This window comes from Onychostruthus taczanowskii, unplaced genomic scaffold (assembly GCF_017590055.1).
Source record: "Onychostruthus taczanowskii isolate IOZ18803 unplaced genomic scaffold, ASM1759005v1 scaffold17, whole genome shotgun sequence".
In the NCBI taxonomy this organism is placed as follows: Eukaryota; Metazoa; Chordata; class Aves; order Passeriformes; family Passeridae; genus Onychostruthus; species Onychostruthus taczanowskii.
The window spans coordinates 14,520,703-14,539,888 of record NW_024498906.1 but is presented as its reverse complement, the minus strand read 5'-3'; the positions used below and the strand labels follow the sequence as shown (position 1 = coordinate 14,539,888).

General features: G+C 42.9%; 1 protein-coding gene across 1 annotated transcript in view; it reads right to left on the bottom strand.

Moving 5' to 3' along the window:
* ABCG1 (ATP binding cassette subfamily G member 1) overlaps positions 1-19,186 on the bottom strand; it is a 45,995-nt gene continuing 26,809 nt past the window's right edge. Inside the window, exons 2-14 of the mRNA XM_041399825.1 lie at positions 15,400-15,517; positions 14,519-14,651; positions 13,076-13,126; positions 10,922-11,067; positions 10,159-10,282; positions 8,780-8,894; positions 7,866-8,014; positions 7,608-7,709; positions 6,323-6,491; positions 5,424-5,524; positions 4,174-4,332; positions 2,599-2,717; positions 1-1,251 (exon numbers count right to left, since the gene is read on the bottom strand). Coding sequence (XP_041255759.1) covers positions 1,023-1,251; positions 2,599-2,717; positions 4,174-4,332; positions 5,424-5,524; positions 6,323-6,491; positions 7,608-7,709; positions 7,866-8,014; positions 8,780-8,894; positions 10,159-10,282; positions 10,922-11,067; positions 13,076-13,126; positions 14,519-14,651; positions 15,400-15,517 — 1,715 coding nt within the window. The 3' untranslated portion in view covers positions 1-1,022. The remainder of the gene's footprint in view (positions 1,252-2,598; positions 2,718-4,173; positions 4,333-5,423; positions 5,525-6,322; positions 6,492-7,607; positions 7,710-7,865; positions 8,015-8,779; positions 8,895-10,158; positions 10,283-10,921; positions 11,068-13,075; positions 13,127-14,518; positions 14,652-15,399; positions 15,518-19,186) is intronic.

Sequence of the window (19,186 nt, the reverse complement as noted above, 5' to 3'; positions counted from 1 at the left end):
AGGTGTTTTAACACAGCAGCCCAAGCTTTGATCTGTGGACAGCTCTTGCACTCCTTTAACAATCACTTTAGGGACAGATCCTGCTTTCACAATTTAATTAAAAACAAGCCTTGGAGTGCTTTGATTTTTTTTTTTTTCAGTTGCAGGAGGTAGATCAAACAGATAATGAACACAGCCAGTATCTCAAAATATCACAAACACTAAGGATTTAAAGACACTGCAAAAGAATATATTTTTTTCAACCATTCAGTGACAGCTTGACCATGTCTAACTGCATGTGCTATCCAGTGCTGCTTCCACATGGGACCACAGGTTTAGTGCAGATTCAGAATCTGCCTTCTCCTCCTATCATTACAGTTTTCAGATATGAGACCAGCTCGACAAGTAAAGCACCAGAATTCTAAATTCAGACAGAAACAAAAATAATTACTTGAATCACTTTAGGTTTCTTTTAAAAAACTATCCATATTAAAAAGATATCTTTACCTTATTAATACATTTACAGACTTTTAGCCAGAAGGGGTAATCCTGTGGAAAAGAATTGCAAAATAATACATAGAAAACTGCAAAGATGAAATTTAAAAAGATGAGAGAATCCTATTTTCTTTGCATTCCTCATTTTTGCATTTCACTACCTTGTCAACTAGAGATGACATTACACTACTCTGGTAACCAGGACCTGGTGACCTTATCCCAAAATTGGTTTTGATAAGGAAAGCCCCTGCAGCCAGGTTCCTTGTGACAGTTACACTGCCTCGGTATTGATATTCTGTGGTGCAAAATTCCCTTCTAGTTCTTCTTCCTAGTTAAAGCTAGAAAGTGTAATGAAAACATGACCCAACCCAACTGGACTGATTGGCTGAACACTGAATGTCCACTATCCCATTGTGGCTCTCCATGGGCTCGGTCAGGACAGCATCTGGCTGGCCACTGGGGACCAGCCTGCCACAGTGAGACAATGTCAAGTGCCCTCTATTGCATGTCTAAAGTTCTCCTACTGCCTTGGCTCAGCTGCTTCTCCTTTACCTCTCCGCTCGGATTTTGTATCTCAGGACAAAATAGGCAATCAGGCGCAGGGAGAAGAAGAAAATCCCAAGAACAATGAAGTCCAGGTAGAGTTTGGCATTTTCTACATCCAGTTCTTTCAGGATGGCCTCTGATTTTTGGAAGTGGCAGGTGTCGTCTTTGTCACAGTGCAGATCTTCTCGATCCAGTCCGTAGATGGAGAGGATGACTCCTTCGAAGCCGTACCTGGAAAGAGGAAGGAGGGATTACAAGGAAAATCCTGGGGATCTGGTCAGAAGTGCAACACAATCCCTGTGAGAGCTCAGCTGAAACGCTGAGGGGTTCAATATTGCCCTGACACATCTGTCTTGGGGCAAGTTCTATCCCTGCTGCAATCAGGCACGTGACATGTCACGGGCATTTTACATAAGAGGGAACAAGGGCAGGAGTTTTGCCTTTAATGCTTCCCAGTTAGTGAACAGACCAGTTTCTCCAAAAGAAAAATGTTAAATCAGAAAGCAGCATAATTTCAGCTCATATTCAGAAATTCCCCATTTAAAAGTGACATCATTATTTTGCCTTTTTTTTTTATTTTTTAAACAAGCAACAGGGATATAATTATGGCTTGAAGTCAGAAATAAGTTAAAACCAGCATCAATCTAGAATGTCCCTTCTCCTTCCCTCTGTACATTTACAGTTTCACTGATAATGTTCCCAGTATTTGCTTTTGCAAGGAGATAAACCATCATGGATCTCATGCATATGAAAGCTCCCTCTGGCTTCAGGAGACTCCACATGAGCCAGGCAATGATTTAAGGCCTCACCTTGAATTCTAAGTATTAATTCAGGGGGTGCAGTCTCATTATCTTCGATAGGAATCTGTGTAGGACCTCACTTGGCAACAAAGAGGATTTTTTTTTTTTTTTGCCTGGGTTTTCTCAGTAGCAGTGCAGCTTGGGCAGGGTGGGGAAATGGGGAATGGGAAAATTCCCCTCTCCTAATTTCAGCTAAAAACATTTCAGTCTCTAGTCTAAACTATCCCTCCAGAGGTTTCCTGGTGGGAATTGCCCCATCCTGAGGCAGCTGAGTCAGACACAGACACAGGCACTATAAGGTGCCTATGGATCTTAAAGCAGCAGCTGAAATTAGAGGTGACACAAATCCTGTGCCTCTTGTGGCAGTGCTGCTGCAAAACTTAAAAACAGGCCTTTATCCAACAAACCTATCTAGGATACAGCAGTGAATCATACATTTCCTTCCAAAATGAGGTGCTGGCATCAATCTCTCAGTTGGTGATGTCCCTATTATTTCATACATCCGCTACTGCAAAATCCGGGAAGATTTTCATGCTGTGCAATCCCACTGAATTCAAAGGCACTGACACTGACTTGTGGCCAGTAACCTGTTCCTATTTTATTTCACAAGATAAACAACTCAAAATGCAGAGAGATAATGTGGTTTCCATCACATGCATGAGTCTGTTTATACTCTAAAAGAACATACTGTGAACAGTCTCTCTGGCACCCAAAATAACCAAGCAAGCAAGCAAAGGCAAACAAACAGCATGTCCAGATGGGAGGGTGAAGGCAGTACCTGACATAGGAGATGTAGGACATCCACTGGAGGTATGTTGGGATGGTGTCAAAGCTGACAAAAAACCCAGAGAACAGGAGGACTGGGATGGCAGTAACTGGGCCCACAAAAGTTGCCACCTGTGAAGAGAAGGGACAGAGTGTCTCTCATCAGAAAGACAAAGTAAACATTAACTTGCTCTTCTATGACTCCTAGGAATAATTCTACTGCCCCCAAATTATCACAGTTTGAAATAGCAGAAAATTGATGATTCTTTTTTTTTTCCTGTGAGGGGAGAAGCAGAAGCAGAGGAATCATGGAGTAAGGCTATGCTGGTCTCCACAGGGTGGCACAGAGAGGGAATCAAGTGTTCTGCTGCAGAAATCTTGACAGCATCAATGCATATTGAGGTCAGAATCATCTGTTCTGCTGTGGAATAGTCACCTCAGCACAACTTCTGCCAGGAGTTACATGGCCAGCTTCCAGTCATGCCAACAGCTGCCACTCTCCTTCCCTTTCCAGAAATTTGGGGTTTGGGCAAGCTTTTTCCTTTCTTTCTACAGCTTTTCCGGACATGCATGGAAGAACCTTCTCCAGAGAGACACTGAGGAAAATTTCCAGTTTGTGGGGATGCAGAAACACATCAGTCCTGCAGTTCCCAGGACCTGCTCAGTCTGGGATGAACAGCAAGGGACAATCCACCCAAGCAGGGGCAGGCACAGCCCCTTCAGGTGGGGCAGGAATTTCAGAGCCTCACACCCAGGGCATGTCTGTGCTCTGGGTGAGTGGGGAGCACCAAGAACTCCACAAGAAACTTTCTGCCTGTCACCTCTCAACAAACATCCTGGGGACACAGCAGCTGTGACAGGGAGCAGAGTTAGGACAGAGCAGAGCTCCTGTGAGACCATGAAACACCATCAGTACTGTCTTAAGTTCAAAGATGTGCCTGGGGTGTGAGTTCAATTTCCGCCTGTCAGAGCTGGGGCAGTTCTCTGCTGTTCATGGGGCAGTTTTTTCTTTATCTCTCCCACAGCCAATCCTCCCTCCAGGAGATCTCTGCTCTCCATGGCCAGGGAGTGTCCCTGCAGGGCTGATCAAATTCCATCATCCCATGGGGAGATGCTCCACCCAGGGGAGGAGCCAAGCATTCCTCCCTGGATACAATCTGAGCCTGGAACAGCACAGCAGCCTTTGCCCCCTGCATTCCCAGAGGGAGAGCAGGCCCATCTCCAGCAGCCCTGGAGCTTCAGAGGAAAACTCCAGCCTTGTGCAGGATCCCTGCTCCAGCAGAAGCACAGCTGGCACTGCAGGAGGGCTGAGCCCCCATGGGATGGGACTGTGCCACCACCCTGACACACAGGGAGATGGGGCATGCTCTGACTCTGGCAGTGGGGTTTTTTTCGTTTGTACTATTGCATTTGTATTTTTATTTTTTCCCTAGTAAAGAACTGTTATTCCTATTCCCACATCTTTGCCTGAGAGCCCCTTAATTTCAATATTACAATAACTCAGAGGGAGGGTGTTTACATTTTCCATTTCAAGGGAGGCTCCTGCCTTCCTCAGCAGACAGCTGGCTTTTCAAACCAAGACGAGTACCTGGAGGGATGTGGAGGCTGCACCTATGAGCAGGCCCAGGGACTGAGCCACCAGGGATGTCATGGTGCCCAGGGCTGCGAAGAGGACGAAGCGCAGCGCGTCGGAGGGCTGGGAGGTCATCCAGTACACGATGCTGCAGTAAGCCACAGGGAACATGATCTGCAAGGACAGGCACTGGGAGTGAGCCCCTGGCAGCCAGACATTCACTGCTGCTCGGAGTGAGACAAAAACCTGGGGGGCTCCCATTAATCCACAGCTCCCAGCCTTTCCATACATGACAGGTGGAGGATACCTGTCTTTGTGCTTGGGCGTTTAAAAATATTCCACTCCCAACCCTTCACAATTCCCCTCCTGCAAATAAGCAAAGCTGGTCATGTGTTTAATGAAAGAATGTTGGGTCAGGTCTCAGCTTTTGTGAAGTCCTGCACTCTGAGAGTGCTTCTGATTCACCCCTGAAGCTTCACCATGTCACCGTGATATTTTTATGAAAATCCTTTCGCTAGGATTTTCTCCTGAGAAGCCTCAGAAAAGAAATGTAAACAATCACCTCTCTGATTGCTTTGGAATGTGGTCTGGAGATGGTTTATCAACAGGTGCATCTTTGACTGATTTCATGTGAGTTGTTTTTACTTAATGACCAATCACAGCCAGCTGTGTCAGACTATCTGTCTGTCACAAGGGTTTATTATTCATTCTTTTCCTAGCCTTCTGATGAGACCTTCTATTCTTTTAGTATAGCTTTAGTATAGCATTTTTAATGCTGTCTGTCACAAGATTTTATTATTCATTCTTTTCCTAGCCTTCTGATGAAACCCTGTCTTCTATTCTTTCAGTATAGCTTTAGTATAGCATTTTTAATATAATATAATGTGATAGAATGTGATATAATGTAATATAATGTAATATAATATAATATTTATATTAATATTATTTATATTATATATAATATAAATATATATTATATAAAACATAGATATTTATATTATATATATTATCAATATTATTTACATTAATATGTTATGTTATGTTATGTTATGTTATGTTATGTTATCAGCCTTCTAAGAAATATGGAGTCAGATTTATCCCTTCCCTTGTCCTGGGACCCACGAACACATCCACATCACCAGACACATATGGATATTTTCCCCACTATTCCAATGGATAAAATACCAGCACTAATCTTCTTGGCAAGTGGGCTTGTCATCCATGAACTGAAATGGTTCTGTTTTATTGAAGAGTAGAGCATGTACCTGAAAAGGAACATCAGCCATGGTCTTGGCGAGGTAATAGGCTTTCAGGCTGTACCAGTAGTTCAGATGCTCTCTGAGAAAGACTCCCATCTCGAGGGGAACTGCAGAGAAACACAGATTATTCAGTCAGGTTGGCAGGGTGCAATACTGCTCCACGTTAAAACAACATGAATGTTGTTGTTAAACACATTAAAAACAAGACTCACCCATGCCTAATCCTGCACTGCTGCAGTCCCAGGGTGGGACTGGAACTCTCAGGTCTCTGACAGAGCAGCAAAAGTTTCAGTGATTTGCAATGGAATATAAAGGGTGATTTGTAATGGAATATAAAAGCTCAGCCCCTAGAGCTGCTCACTGTTGAGACCATGGACCAGTCTACTCAGATGATCTGAACCTCCCTTAAAGAGGATTTTTCAATTAAAAGTGGCGTCAAAACTTGAAGAACTTGGTTATTCTTTGTGGACCAACAGGGAATCCAAAGTAACAGCACTCCCAGAGCAAGTATGAAGCAGTCCAGCCTGCAGGGGTTTGCTTCTGACACCACATGAATAAACTGATTTTATACAGAAGTAATAACTTGGAAGCTCCAGAAAAATTATTCCATTCTCCCTAAGTCCAACCACGAGCTCAGGGCAGGGCTGAGACGCACTGGGATAAGGAAAAATTCCAGCCCAGGACTGTAACACTGAACTGTCTGTGCTGAAAAAAAAACACTGGGAGAAAAAAACTGGGGAGGCAGAAGCGCCGCTGGCCGAGCCTGCTTCTGTGGGTGCAAGATTTATCCCCGCGCCTGTCTCAGAGGCAGAATCCCGAGTCAGGCGCTGTGCCACACAAAGCCAGACACATCCCAGCAGTCCAACACCCCCTGCCCTGTGCTGTGACACTGTCCCTGTACTCACAGGTGAGGACGGTCGGCATGAGCGCCGCGAACATGAGGAACAGCATGGAAAAGAAGAGGAAGCCCGAGTTGCTGAGCACTTTCTTGGCTTCGTTGCCGATGCCCAAGTAGAGCAAGCCGATGAGCAGCCCAATGCCGATGTGTGAGGTGATCCTCAAGTGCGTCAGGACCTGTGGTGAGCAAAGGGTGGCATTTTTCAGGAAGCCTGGGCTCAAGAACCAGAGTGACAGAGTGGCTGAAATCACACGGATTGCAGGAAAGGAGCACTTATGCCCAGAAAATCTTGTATAGAAACCACTGAGTGGTTTGGGTTGGGAGGGGCCCTAAAGATCACCTAGCTCCATCGCCCTGACATGAGAAATGTTCATTTCCTACTGGGTAGGAAAAATTATGAGCTTCCCAAGCAAATTTCTTTCAGGGAATACAGGCAGGAACTGCAAATGCTGCAGCCTGAAATCTCACTGTCTGACAATATCACGGAGCCACTGGCTCTTATTCATCAGGGGAAAGAGACTTTCTGACTACAAGATCAATTTCCCCAGAGCAGAAGAGAAGCAGAAAAGGTATTTTAGGCTTGTGTAGACCAAAGTAACTTCATCAAGAATAAATTAGCTTTCTGTGCCTTCTCTGCAACACAGTATTCCCACAAGAGGCTTGGAAGAACAAAAGAAATAATAACATTGGGAACAACTGCAAGCCTTTAGAGTCAAGCAGAAAAAAAAATTAGAAACAACATTGTCCTTCAATCTACGCATCAGCAAATCAGTTACAGTTTCTTCTCATCTTAATTCATTAACTTAATTAATCTTTGTTGACAAATGCACTTATAAAAAGCACAAAGGGAGAACAAGTTAGTTAGCAAAGAAGCCAACTTTTTATCTACCGATTTTCTATTTCCAAAAATGAAGACTTTAAGTAGTAACTTTACATCACATGAACTTACTATCTCTGCCATCCTGAATTTTCTGAAAAACCTAGTTTTGTGACACATCACTACAACTTCCCACTTGCTTTTCAATAGGATTAATAACTGTGTAAGAGAACTGCCAGCACAGAGGGGATTTAAACTTTGGGTTTTTAGGCCAGGTGCTTCTGAGTGCTGTGTATTGACAATGAAGATGGTAGAGTTAACAGCAAGGCTGAGAGATCAGCCTCTTCCCTTTGGAATTCTGTGACAATTCACGGACGGGCTGCTGGACAGGACCTCTGAGGTGTCCTGCAGTGCCTCACACCCAGCTGGACAGAACTTTTGGCCACAAAAGTCACCACAAAGCCAAAGTTCTTACCGAGTCCCTCATGATGGTGAGGAAAGTTCTTTTGAAGAGGATGCAGAACTGGGTTAGGCAGCTGGCAGAGAAGCTGTGGCATCCTTCTGTGGAGGAGGAGTCCTGCAGAAACACACACACACAGAATAAACCCCTTCCCCTGCAGCATCTGCTTTGGTTTTCATTGACAAAAACCCACTCACACCAGCTGAGTGTGCCCAGAGACTCCTCCACTGCGGGAGGGTTTGAATTCCCTCTGGGCTGGGATGCACAAAATACCTCTTCAGAGGGCCGGTGCCACAGGAAGGGGTTCAGCTCGTTCTCCCCAGCCACGTCTCTCTTGTAGTCAGTGTCACAAATCCTCTCCCTGACAGCCCTGACCAGGCGGCTGCTCTGGTCCCCGTACTCGCCCGAGGCCACCTCCATCACTGCAAAAACAGAAGGCTGAAGTTACTGCTGAGCAGCTACAAGCCTTGTTGTTAAATCCCCTTGATGCTGCAGCACTGACAAAACCTGATTAAAAAAAAAAAATAATAATAATTTTTTTAAATTTTTTTTTTTTTTAAGCGCAGGCTTTAAAATGCCGCGTGCAAATTCACATCACGTTCAAATGCATCCTCCCATAAATCTTCAGAGAGGTCTCTTCGTCCTGGAAGTTAAATGAACCAGTTCAGAGGAAAGGCAGTGAATACAGAAAATAGACAAAAGTCTATTTTTGTGACACTTTCCGTTTTTTTTGGTTTTTTGTTGTTTTTTTTTTTTTTTAATTTAAGAAACAACACTGAAAAAACCCTCAATGCTCTAATACCACAACACCACAGTGATACTGCTCAATATAAAAAGAAAACAAGAAAAACACTGGAGCCACTTAAAAAAGCCACCAATATTAGTTACTATGAAACACTAAAGAATACACTTTTATCTTTCACTTCCTGAACCTGGACTTCTAACAGAGAGAAATACTCACTAAACTGCACCACTAGATGGCATTCAAATTACTTTGGAAGGAAAAATAAAATATCTGATTACTTTTATTTTGAATTTTAGTTCTTATATGGACAAAGCAGGTAAGAATATATGTGCAGAAGTATAAATCACACCATGGTTCTCCTTAACCTGAAGGTGATAAAATTATAAAATACAAAATTATGAAATAAAAAAGAAATTAAGGAAACCATTCAAGCTGTCCTTACCAAAATCTGCTGGGTTGTGGTAGGTTGGACAATTCAGGCCCAAATCTCTCAAGTATGGGACAAGGTTTGTTACCTTCCCACGGTAAATGCACTGACCTTGACTTAGAACATAGAGCTGGAAAACAAGAAGAAAAGGGAGGGGGGGGAAAGAAAATGGAAGAAAAAGAAATAAGAAAAAAACATGAAATAGTCTCAACCAAGAATAACCAAGGTCTTTAAGTTTTGACACCACTTTTAATTGAAAAATCCTCTTTAAGGGAGGTTCAGATCATCTGAGTAGACTGGTCCATGGTCTCAACAGCGAAAAGAAAAAAGAATAAAAAGAAAAGAAAATAGAAGAAAAAGAAATAAGAAAAAATGTGAAATAGCATCAAAATACTTGAACCTGTTGCCTGATAGCATCTCTTGTCCCTGTGGGAAGAACACCTTGGGAAGATCTGTCACCACCTGAAATTAACTTTGTATGGAATCACAGCAAATGGAAAATTTAAAGCCCGGAGCTGGAATTCTGCACACGCTGCCTGCAGGACTTCAAACACATTAACACAGAAACACACTCACTCCAGCCTTTGGCACATGCTGAAAATAGGCAAGGAGCTGGAGAGCCAAGCCATCTAATTTCCACACATTGTGGATATTTTGGGCTGGGGAATGCAGGAGTGGAGGGAGAGCTGGGCCAGCACAGCAACAGCAAACAGCTCCATCACTCTCACTTTTAGCCACGACTTGGACTTTAAATAAACCTCCCTGCCAGACTGGCAATCTGCAAGAGTTTGTTCACCTGTGGTGGTGGAGGTTTTCTCCCAGCTCTCACAGGACTAATCTAAATCCTCTAACAAGACTAAAATACATTTTTTATCTAATCTGAACACACATGGTCCACAAGCCATTGTTGGCTTGGAGAGAAGTTCTCCAACTGACTCAATTTCAATTAATTTTCAATACAAAATTTGATTGTTATTATTTTCAAGTGAATTAACTCTTCTCAGTCTGCACCTCTGTATCTGGGATACACAGATATATTGCAGCCATTGACACTGCAGCTCTCCTGCTTTTATATTGCTCTGATTTCATTTACTTCAGTGACAGCCCTGTGCACACTGCTGGGTGAAGGCATGATCATCACCAGTGCAATAATCTTGATTTCACAAACCTAACAGCAGCATTCTTCACAACCATTACACGTAAATAAAGGAAACAGGCAGAGAAGAAGGAAAAAAAAACATAATCAAAAGGTATATTGTGCTGTTATTTATTTAATTTCTTTCTATCATCTGTAGCCACCAACTAGAATTATTCCTGTGTTTTGATTAAAGAGCGTGGCCTTGAAAGCACAACCACCCTGAAGTGCACATGAAGAGAAAATCTGAGAGCAATACCTGGTCAAAGAGCTCAAACAGTTTTGCACTGGGCTGGTGAATGGTGCAGATGATGGATCTGCCCCCCTGGGCCAAAGCCTTCATCAGAGAGACCACCTGAAAACACGATGCACTATCCAAGCCACTGCAAAAGAAACAGACAAGTTTGTTACCCACCACTCAAAACCAGCACATGCATTTGCTACGTGCTATCCCATTATTATCCTCTCACAAATTTTCTCTGTAGCAGTTTCATTTTATCATATGCCAACCTTATGCTTGTACTTCTCCATCAGGCTTTTAATTAAGTTGGAAGCATGCCTGAGAATGAAAAAGAGTATTCTTGAGGCTGCCTTAAGGGGCTTCTACATTTTAGGGCTGCAGGTTTAAATGCTCCCAGCTTTAATGAATAGATACATATTCATAGCTTTGCCAGCCTCCTCCCAGACTGATCACATTCATTACCAAAAGTCACATTTTAAAATGTTTATATTCAAGCAGTCTTTGCTTGAAAAAGAAAATCCATACCACAATATTTTCCCTCTCTCTTTTCCTTCCTCCTGCAGTTTGTGTCTGCTTTAAATATTATTTACAGCCCCACAATCCAGCAGCTCCAGCAGTGACCCAAGGCACCAAGAACCCAAACCAAATTATTTCTTGGCTCAAATTATTTCTTGCAGGCAACACAAGAGGAGCCTTTTCCAAGGATTTAGAGGTGAGCAGCTTTTCTGTTCTACTGTGCAGAACCATCTTTGCCAATGTTTGATTTTTGGCCTCGAAGTACCTGGTTGGTTCATCGAAGAACATGACAGGGGGGTTGTTCACCAGCTCCAGAGCAATGGCAAGGCGTTTCCTCTGGCCTCCAGAGAGACTCCCAGTCCTGGTGTTGGCACACGTCAGCAAACCAAGGGCTGTCAGGATTTCCTTCACCTGCAGGGAGCAGAATATTCCAGGTTGTTGGAGCACAAAAAACCCTCAGCCCCTTCACTGATTTTCACGGGGTTGCAAACCAGCTCATGACTTTGTTCCATCACCCACACACTTAAAGCCTTTTCCCATCTGATGTATTTATTAGTCATTTGTTAGACTCAGTGTTAACAGTTTGGCATTTGCCATTCTGACCCAAATTCTGCTTGTTTGTCCTGCATGACCTCACTCAGTAAAGAGGTGAAAAAGGAGTGGAAATCAGTTCTTCTGCAGCTGTGCATTTATGGGTATGACATCAGAAGAGCTTGGCAGCATGTGAGGGGCTCTCACACAGTGAAACCAAGGAGCTTCTTTCAACAGAACTCTGGGGCTGTCTCTAGGAGGGATCTATAACAAAAACCAGTGGTTTCTGTAGAGCAGTGACCTGCTTCATCTCATCTCTTCTCCACAGTCTCCTCTTTCAAGTGCAGCCATTGATTTCAAGTGTTTTCATTCCACTCGGAGTCAATGCAGTTGTCACAGGCACTCTCAGATGTTTGGGATTTCCTCAAGGCACAGCCTCAGGAAGGGCACAGCTCGTCCCAGGGCTTTTGGAGCAAAAGGAGAACAATCCCAGGCACTAGGATTTTTTCTGTGTCAGTGTCTGGTCGCCCTATATAAGGGAAATAGCTCTTTGGCTTCAATAAAGGCATGGACACAAAAATGAGTGAATCCATGAGCTACATTGCTCATGCAATTAACAAACTCCACCACTTCAAAGGCAGAAAGCAGCCCAGACATTTAATACTTTCACTGAAGTTTAGAAAACAGAGCCCACCATTTTTCAAAGCATCAACTGCTTGGATGGAGAGAGTTTTCCAGAAAGAATGCCTGATCTGGTGAAAACTGGTGAGACCAACTGGGGCCTGACCCTTTGCTTGTCCTGATTTTGATTTCCAGGAGTTCCCTCTCCCAGTAAGAGGGAGCAAAAAAATACCAAAACCCACTAAGCCTTGCTTAGAAAAAAGCCCAACTACCTGAATCCCTTTATCTCTGAGAAGGGTAAACAGGAGTCAGGCAGCACAAGCCAGGACAACTAGAAACATAAACTGTGGTTCACCTGAGGATTTTCACTTGTCCCTGCTTTAAAAACAGTCTGCAATCCTGCTAGCACAAGTGTATAAATTCATAACATTTATCTGGGATAAACATTTACACTCCAATTTACAACAAAAAAATGAATTATCTTCTCCTGCACAGGCCAGTAACACGAACTAGAAAATTCTTCCAACATGTGTTGAATAAACACAGCAGAGTTTTTAACTCAAAGAGCTGCTTGTAATTACAGTGGCAGTGTGAACAAATGAATTAACTTGCTTGGCCTAACTTCACTAAAGTGCAAATGAACTAAGGCTTTCAAACCACAATTAAGTTAACAGCTGTTTCTATATAAATTTATTTTCCAATAGAAAAACAACCTGTGTTTGTTTTCTTCACAACAAGCTGATTCCTGTAAGTTTCCCTTTCTGATTTTCAAGGATTCTTTTGAGCCTGAAGAAATGCCCGTTGCTCCAATTTGGAAATGAACACAAAGGACAGTCACAAAACCAGCTGATCTACCTAGGAAGTTGCCACAGTTTTCATATTTCAGGAAAAGTTGTGCTTTTCCCCTGGATGGGGTAGAGGGCACAGGTCCTAGTGCAGGTCCAGCTGTGCTTTATCTCACCCCACATGAGATGCCTGAGCCCTCAGACGTGCACACTGGAGAACCCAAGGTGCATTAACAGGGATCCTGCAGAACCTGTGGATTTGTTTCAGTAAACCTTTTACAATTTTCCAGTCTCGTACTGAAAGCAGCTTTCATGGAGACTGCAGTGAACATTCCCTCCTGATGGCACATGTCAGCCTAGAGAATGTGAATTATTCTGTCATTACAAGTCCAGGGCAGCTCAGTATTAGATAAAAATGTCTGCTTTACAGAGCTCACTTCTTGGCATCACCCAAATTCTAGTTTGATGGGCAGTGTACATACCATTTCTCTCCTCCCTTCATCTTTCTCTTGAAGTTTCAGATGAGCAGATACCTGGAATGCAAAACAATGGAATTTGATGTTGAGCTGGTCTGAAGCACAGCCACCACTTAGAGCAGATGTTTCACAGCACTCCAAGGTACCACTTAAACAACTCCTTTCAACCCAGTCAGAAAATCTGAACCTGAACTACAATGTTCCAGTCACAAGCATCACATTTTTCTGTGCAGGAAATAACTGAATTTGACTTAGGGAAAGCACCTGAAATTGTGTTAGAAAAGAAAGGCCATTCTGCAAGTCAAAGAGCTTTACAGGAGGATGGGAGAGTGACATATTCTGCACATCCAAAAATTTCCCAGGTAATGCTAGAAACACAGTTTGTTTGTGCTTCATTCCCACTGTAAGGATAACTGAACTCTGCCATTCTCCAGCAGGCAAACAAGTGAGCACAGAAATAAATAATCTCATGCAAGATGTCATCTGCTGTCCTGAAAGGCAGCTCCACGAAACATCATGATTAACCTTTATTAAAAGCAATTAAACTGTTAGGTAATTATTTTTTGTCAGAGCCTTGATTGATTAATTTTAGACAGCAACTATAATCTGGGCCAAATTCTGCAGAAGTGGTCCCGTGGGATTCTGATGAAAACACTCAAGTAAACAAAAGAGAAGCAAACCTTCTCCACAGAAAAGAGCCTTTGCAGAAAACTAGCCACATAAAAACTGGAGTGATTTCTTCTGGCCTTAAAATTTGTGAATTGAGCTGGCACAGCGTGAGCAACCTGAGCCTTGTTTTGATAACAATTTCTGAGAAAAACTGTCTCATTTCTCAACTCATTTCAGACACTTCCAGACTAACTGGTCAAGCTGGCAATTCATAAACTTGCTGACGTGATGCAAAACAATGAGAATAATTAACATTGCCTGTACATCTTGGACTTACTCTGTTCCTGGTTTTTTCCCCATGAAGAAACGGAAGAGATTTTATAAAATGCTTTTATTTTTAAAAAGGCACAAAAGAGTAGAAGGGGCAGAGAGATCACACTGAAGTGTAAATACCAATTTTCAGTCAGATCATGAAAGATGATGAGAAAGAGAGAGAGGTGAGGTTACTCATCCAGCACCCAAGCAGACAGATGGTTCCCACAAAGGCTCATTTTTGAAGAATCTCAGGTTCTATTCTCTACATCTAAGGAGCAGACACTTAGATCTCATTCCAAATCATAATGCTGGGCACGGGGTGGAAATTATGAAGCCAAAGAATCCCTAGAAGGATGAGCCTGAAATGCAATTCAAGGCATCACCAAATTCCAAGAACTCTCACTGAGCGGGATCCGACAGGGATCCGACATTTGCGGCACCGCCAGGAGCAGGACCAAGGGCACAACACAAACCACTCTCCACTTTCCCCTGCTCAGATAAACTAGAGCAAGGAGCAGAGCTCACCATCATAGCCTCCTGGACAGTGAGGTGAGGAAGGAGCATGTCATCCTGCATGATGTAGCAGGAGACCTTGCGGAAGGAGCGCAGGTCGCGGGGCTGCCCGTTGATGAGGATTTCTCCTTTCATTCCCGTCTCTCTGAAACAACAAAACAACCAGAGGTGAGTGAATCTCACCGTCGCTCGTGCTGCCAAACGACTGAGCACCTGGAAGCCTCAAAGTAGTCATTGCCACTGTGAAATAAATTTGGTAGGCTGGGTAGAAATGAAATTATTTCCTGTTGGCGCTTACTTTCATACAAAGCTTCATGTCATGATGCTGAAAATTTTACTCAAAATGTGTGCTGTTGTATATAAATCTGAAGAACTATCAAGAAATTAAAGCTGGAGTTTTTTCAGGTTTCTCTATCCTGTTCCTTGTGTCCCAAATGACGAGACGGAGACACCTTGTATGGCCATACAAGAGGGGATTTATAGAAATGAAACTCAGCCACTGCATTTTGGTGAGGAAGACATCAACATTATGAAGTGGTGACTAAAAAGAGTCCATTTTTCAAGTGTTTATGTGATTTTAAAAAGACATCACAAACATAAGACACTGAGTCAGATTTGTTACGCGGCCAAAAAAGGAGATTTACTTTACATGTGTGTTTTTTGGATTTTAAATTGCTTCTTATTTTTGGATCAGACCTGTTAAGAGATAAATCCCAAGTGACCAAAACACGACACAGAGGAAAAAAGATAAATCTTAAAAAGAATCCAATTCAAAACCTTTGAACTGCCTGTTTTTGACAAACTCTAGGCCAAAATTTCCTCTTCTGTTGTCTCCAAGGAGCCCTCAGCCTCAGTGATTTTTATCTTAACTTGGGATTTTCATTGGTACTGACCTGTATCCTGCCAGAATATTCATAAGCGTTGACTTCCCAGCTCCTGAAGGCCCCATAATTGCAACGAGTTCTCCACTGCTGAACTTCCCTGAAATTCCTTTCAAAAGGGTCTTATAACCTGGAAGAAGAAAGAGAAGTTCACTGAACCCTTAATCACGTCTGGGGAGCAATGAAAGTTCATTTCCACTGAATATTGATGACAAACAGGCATTAACAGGCACCTCCTGAGAGGTGCAATATCAAAAATAACTATCAAAAGCCAAATTGTGACTGGGAGCAGCAGTTCCTGTCATGACACAAATGGGATTACAGGGTCTCACACTCCTGCCTCACTGCAGGATGATTTTTAAACAGGGCTATGAAGCCTTGCTGCCATTCTCTGTGTGGCAGCAATGTAAAATACTAAAATGCTATGATACTGTAAATACTCTGAGTCCTCTCAGAGTATTTAAAATATCCAACACTCCACAGCTAACAGTCTTGGAGTAGGCTGCCCTCCAATCTCTGCAGCTTCAGTGCCAAAATTCTGCCCTGTCACCAAAACAGCAACTTCTTAGAGAGAGCAACAGCCAGGATCTCAAAGACATTTTCCTTTTTCCATAAAAGAAATGGAAAAAATGTCTTGTATGACAAGAAACTCAGCAGGAGGAGACACACAAACTTCTTCATTCTCTTGCCACGAGAACTCTCTTACCCAGAGGAACTCTAAAGGCTTTTCTAGACTGTGAGACTGACCACATAACTGTAAAAACAATTTCTAGGGAAAATTTTATAGTTAAGAACATGCAGGGTGTTTTTCTCATTTAGATTAATCCATTCCAAAATTTCATGCCACTATAATTACATCCTCAGGCAAGGATGTTCTAGAGTGACAACACCACCTCCTTCAAGCATTTCAACTGATTTCTGAGTTAATTATCTTTGCCAGTAAACCACCTTTATTAAAAGCCTTCACTCCATGTTATTCCAAGTGCAGACTGTGCTCCAGTGAGAATTCCAGATTTGGATCAATTGCATCCACCTTGCCCTGCAGGATTTCCATGTAAAGGCATAAAATCTGTGTAAGGAAGGTGGAGAGAGGCCTGAACAGCATTTAAATATTTCAGGATCTCTTTCACTTTTGTCTTTTTTTTTCTTTGCTTGCTTACTTTATTTTAATTACCAGTGCTTCTAGCTAAAGCTTTTAATAATAAAAAAAATGCTAAGTAAGGTGTTAAAAGCCAATCTCACATGTTGGCAATGTTTATGTGGTTCAATTAAAACTAAAACAGAAGGGTGGAAAATCCATTTAAATGCAGAGTCAGGGCTTGGCAATCCATTTTGCCCCCCTGGTGGATATGCAGGCAGGATGCACATTCCACAGGTAAACTATCCCAGAGCTCTGATGATCAGCACAGGATGTAGCTGGAACATGGAAATACTGTAAAAAAACCACATTGTCTACAAGCTCCTAGGAAAAAAAAAAGAATTGTGGGTTATCTTCTGATTTCTCTTTCTTCCTAACTTCAATTTTTTGTTTTCATCTTCACTTATTCTCTTTAAATTTTCTTCTTGTCTCCATTCTCCATTCACACTCCTCCTGTGCCACAAGAGAGCAAACTTTGCACCAAAAACATTGTCGTGCTGCTGTGGGGTCTCCCAAATCCACTGCAAACCCTCCTTCCCAGCACACCCAGCCCAGGGGCAATGCAGCAGCCACAAAACCTCTCCAGAAATATCAGATCCTGCAGTTTTCATGGCAGATGTCCTAGAAAATGTAACTGACCACATGGATGAAAACAACAATTCTCTTGAGTGCCTTTTTCTTTTTTAAACAGGCCAGTAATTTTTCACGATAAATCTTGCCCTGGACCTAGAGGAAACAACTTGTCTGGAGGCCAGGAGGTAGCACGGGTACAAAAATAGCAGAGTGTCCACACAGCCTGTTTATGGCAGCAGTGCTGAAAAGGAAAGCAAGGACAATCTCTAAAAAGAAACAGTGAAAAGAGAAATCCACGGCACCCCCACAAGGTCAAGCAGCTTGTCCTTCACACCAAGGCCCCCACCCACAGCAGCATCTGAAGGCAAAGGGCAAGGAACAATCAGGCCTTTCAGACAATATTTAATAAACTGCATCTGCAGGAACAATGTCCTTCATTCTCCCTCTTCAGTGTAATGAGAACCTGCTCCCTCCCGACCCTGTTAAACCTGTAAGAGACTTAAACATTAGAATGTACCACCAATCATTTGCATTATGCACCAGGCAGTAAATACTGCACAAGCTCGTGAGGGAGGATAAAAAATGTACACTGCCATCAGCGAGGGACATGCAACCTAAAATACAGGCTCAGCAGCTGCCAAGATGTGCAGCATAGATATCACTGCCTAAAACTGAAACCTTTCCTCTCCCTACATATGACTGTGAGATTTAACATTACACACATTAAAGTCACTTTTCCAGTTTCACAAGCGATGATGGGTTTATCTTTAACTGCACTATCTTCCCCCTCATGACCTTCACGTGTTTCTGTCCTTCTGACAGAGTTTTCCATTTTAAGTATCCTGCACACCATGTTAAATCAGAGCAGGACTCATCACTGAGACACAGAACCAGCTTGAAAAAGACCTCCAAGATCATCAAGTCCAAGCTTCGACCGATCACCACGCTGTCAACTAGCACAGAGCACTGAGGGCCACATCCAGTCATTCCTTGGACACCTCCACCACCTCCCTGAGCACCCCCTTCCCATGCCTGACCACCCTTTCCACGGAGAAATTCTTCCTGAAATTCCCAGCAAGTCATTTGCAATACAGTAGAGAAATATGCTTTAAGAAGAAATTTTTAAAAAGCCCCAGAACTATGAATATTAGATTAGGATCCTAATCACTGGCATTTTAAGTTGCTACAAACTCAGACTCCTCTCCTCCTTTGGCTGGAAGTGCATAATGAGCTTTATTTTTTTTTCCATTACAAAGGTTAATTTAGCAAACCCACGAAGAAAAGATTTGACACTGTGGCAGGAGCGTGGTGCCCCAGTATAATCCTTTGTGAGGAATTAAATTCCCCTGAGCAGCCACAGCCTCCCCTTTCAGAACATCGAGGCTAATCTTCAGCTGAATCAGTCGACCTAAAACTTCTATAGGGGGCCACGTGTCCTTCAGGAGAAGCAGATTATGCATTTGGAGGGGATTGAGCTCTCACTGTGAGCAAGTGTAGAATTGTGACTTTCTCCTTTTTCACTTCTCCTAAAATTGTTTCAATTTCCAATGGAAATCAGCCTGGATCTTTCACTTTTCCCATGTCCCCTCCTGAAGTTACTGTGACACAACCTTTAAAATATATATATTCAGGGGCTGATACCCGTGGGAATTTTAATATCAGTTTTCAAGAGCTACTTAAAATACGGGTTTGACATTAACACGCCGTCACGAACCAGAACAACCCCTCAGCAAATTTCTCAGCCCAATCCCCCAAAAACAGAATACACCAGAAACAAATCAAAACTAAACCAGAAAATTCTAACAACACAAAACCTTTTTTGGCCTTAATTTCACCTCACATTACATTCTGGAGTCCAAATGCTTCTCCAGAGAAGCAGAATGCGTTTTGTTTTCCCACGTTAGGATTTCCCATGAAATCAAACGTGAGGCACTGAGGTATTTGCCCAGATTCACAGCTGAACCACCTGCCCAGAGCTCCCTTGCAGAGGTGGGATTCCCTCCCTGCCTGGCAGCAGCACAGAGCCCACAAAAGCCCCTTTTTCAATAAATGGACAGAGGTGACCTCGTGTCGAGCCACCAAGGGAGC